General features: G+C 61.1%; 1 protein-coding gene across 1 annotated transcript; it reads right to left on the reverse strand.

Moving 5' to 3' along the window:
- Positions 1-486: 486 nt before the first annotated feature.
- Positions 487-1,152, reverse strand: LOC145941448 (uncharacterized). The gene has a single exon (XM_083047561.1). The coding sequence runs from the start codon at positions 1,150-1,152 to the stop codon at positions 487-489; it is 666 nt and encodes a 221-aa protein (XP_082903687.1).
- Positions 1,153-2,001: the final 849 nt, after the last annotated feature.

Genomic DNA, 2,001 nt, shown 5'->3' on the forward strand with positions numbered 1-2,001 from the left:
TCCTGAGGGCTCCCCCCAGAAGGGGGGGAGTCTTCACCGCAGGCAGTGGTGCCCTCCCACCGGCGCTCTATGGCACCGGTGAGAGGGCCGTCACTGCCGCGTCCCTTCCCGGGGGATCACGTGCAATGGGATTCAGGATATTATCTGAGCCCCTGTGATCCCCCGTGCCCCCAGGCCGCGGTTCCCTCCCTTACGGGATTCGACCATCGGCCCGGGGGCACCGCCGAGGCCCTCCCCTAGGGGAGAAACTCGGCAGGGGCGGGGACGGATGCCGCCCGACTCCCGGCCGTAGGGCTTGCGCCGTGCGTCGCCAGCCAGGCGACACCCGCCCCCGCCCTCCTCCCAGGATTCCTCCGCCCTTCCGGGCCTCCCTCAAGCACTGGGCGAGAAGGGCACCACGCCCCTCGCTCAACTATTCCGCCCTTTCGGGCCTCCTCCTCCATCATTGAGTGAGGGGGGCACCGCGCCCCTCGCCCAACTTCCCGTCTAATCCGCCCCCTCCGGTGGGCGTCTTCTTCTCCTGCGTCGGAGTGGTCCGCCTCCGCGCCTTCGCCTCGGCGGGCCACCCCCGTCGCCGTCCTCTCCATCTCGGACACCTTCTCGCGTCCTCTCCGCCTCTTCCTTCTGCATCATAACTATTTTGCAGAAGGAGGAGACTGCCTTCCACTCCTTCTCCCCCTTCAGCATCTGCCCAACTATGTTGGGCAGATGCAAGTCTCTCCCTATACAATCCACCAGGACTCCGCGCTCCTCTGCCCAAGCTGGGCAGAATTCTAATGTATGCTGCGCGGAATCCCGGTCTTCCTCGCAATGGTGGCACTGTGCCGTGCATTCCTTCCCTATTTTACACAGGAATTCACCGAAACACCCATGTCCGGTGAACACCTGTGTAGTGTGAAATGATGTCCCGCCGTGAGACCTCTCCATCCATTCCTCTAACTTTGGTCTCACGGCCCCGACGACTCTGTGCCCCGAGTTGGTGTGGGGCACATTTGATAGGTACTCATCGAACTTCCCTATCATTTGTCGCCGGGCTTGGAGCCTTAGTATGCCCTTAACCCTGGCCGTTATCTGCACCCCCCACCCACGGAGCTCGCGCTGCCGCCGGTATACTCCGGCGTGCATATCAGCGACGAGCTTCATGGGAGGCATGCCGGCCAGGGTTATGGCCGCCGCATGCGACACGGTCCTATACCCGCGGACGACGCGAATGGCCACCCTACGTTGGACACGCCTTAGCGTTTCCTTAATGTGTTTAGTGGCCATCGCGGCGTCCGCCCAGACTGACGCTCCGTAGAGCGCCACAGAGTTGACCGTATTCGCGTAAGGCGGCGCACCCGATCATCTGGTCCTCCCAAATTTGGTAGTAGACGGCTCAAGGCCGTCGCCACCCTGTCTACCTTAGTTGCCAGATGATCGAAGTGATCTCTGAAACTCCAAGTTCCGTCCAGCAAGAGTCCCAAGTATTTGATATTGGGATCCAGCCGGACGGGGACACCATCCACTTGGACATGGGCCGTCGGAGGTTTTCCCTTCCTTCTGTTGTGGAAAAAGGCCGCCTCGGTCTTCCGAGGGGTCACTCCGAGACCCATGCCCTTTATAGAACGCACGGCACATGCCACCGCCATCTCCGCTAATGCTTTGGCTTCCCCCCAGTCTCTTCCCCCGGCCAGTATTAAAGTGTCGTCTGCGTAGCAGACGACTTTACAGCCGGGGGGGAGGGCAGACCTCAATACGCGGTCGTATGCGAGGTCCCATAGCAGGGGGCCCAATACTGACCCCTGCGGGACCCCGCAATACATCTCCCTCAAGCAGTGGGTATCGCTTTTGTCACGGTATCCCAGGCCCCTATTCTGGAAGTAGGACCCAATGACCCCCACGAGATAATCAGGGACGCGATGGTACTCCATCGCGTCCATGACCTTTCCCCAGGGGAGGGTGTTGAATGCGTTGACTATATCCAACGATACAGCCACCAACACCCCCCCCTCTTCAGTCACG

The sequence above is a fragment of the Prenolepis imparis genome, unplaced genomic scaffold (assembly GCF_030444845.1).
Source record: "Prenolepis imparis isolate NDT839.2.m4 unplaced genomic scaffold, iyPreImpa1.0 SCAF_10, whole genome shotgun sequence".
NCBI lineage: Eukaryota > Metazoa > Arthropoda > Insecta > Hymenoptera > Formicidae > Prenolepis > Prenolepis imparis.

Bases quoted from the DNA above. Each gene is read 5' to 3' on its own strand.
- LOC145941448 (XM_083047561.1), bottom strand. From the start codon at position 1,152: ATGCCTCCCATGAAGCTCGTCGCTGATATGCACGCCGGAGTATACCGG.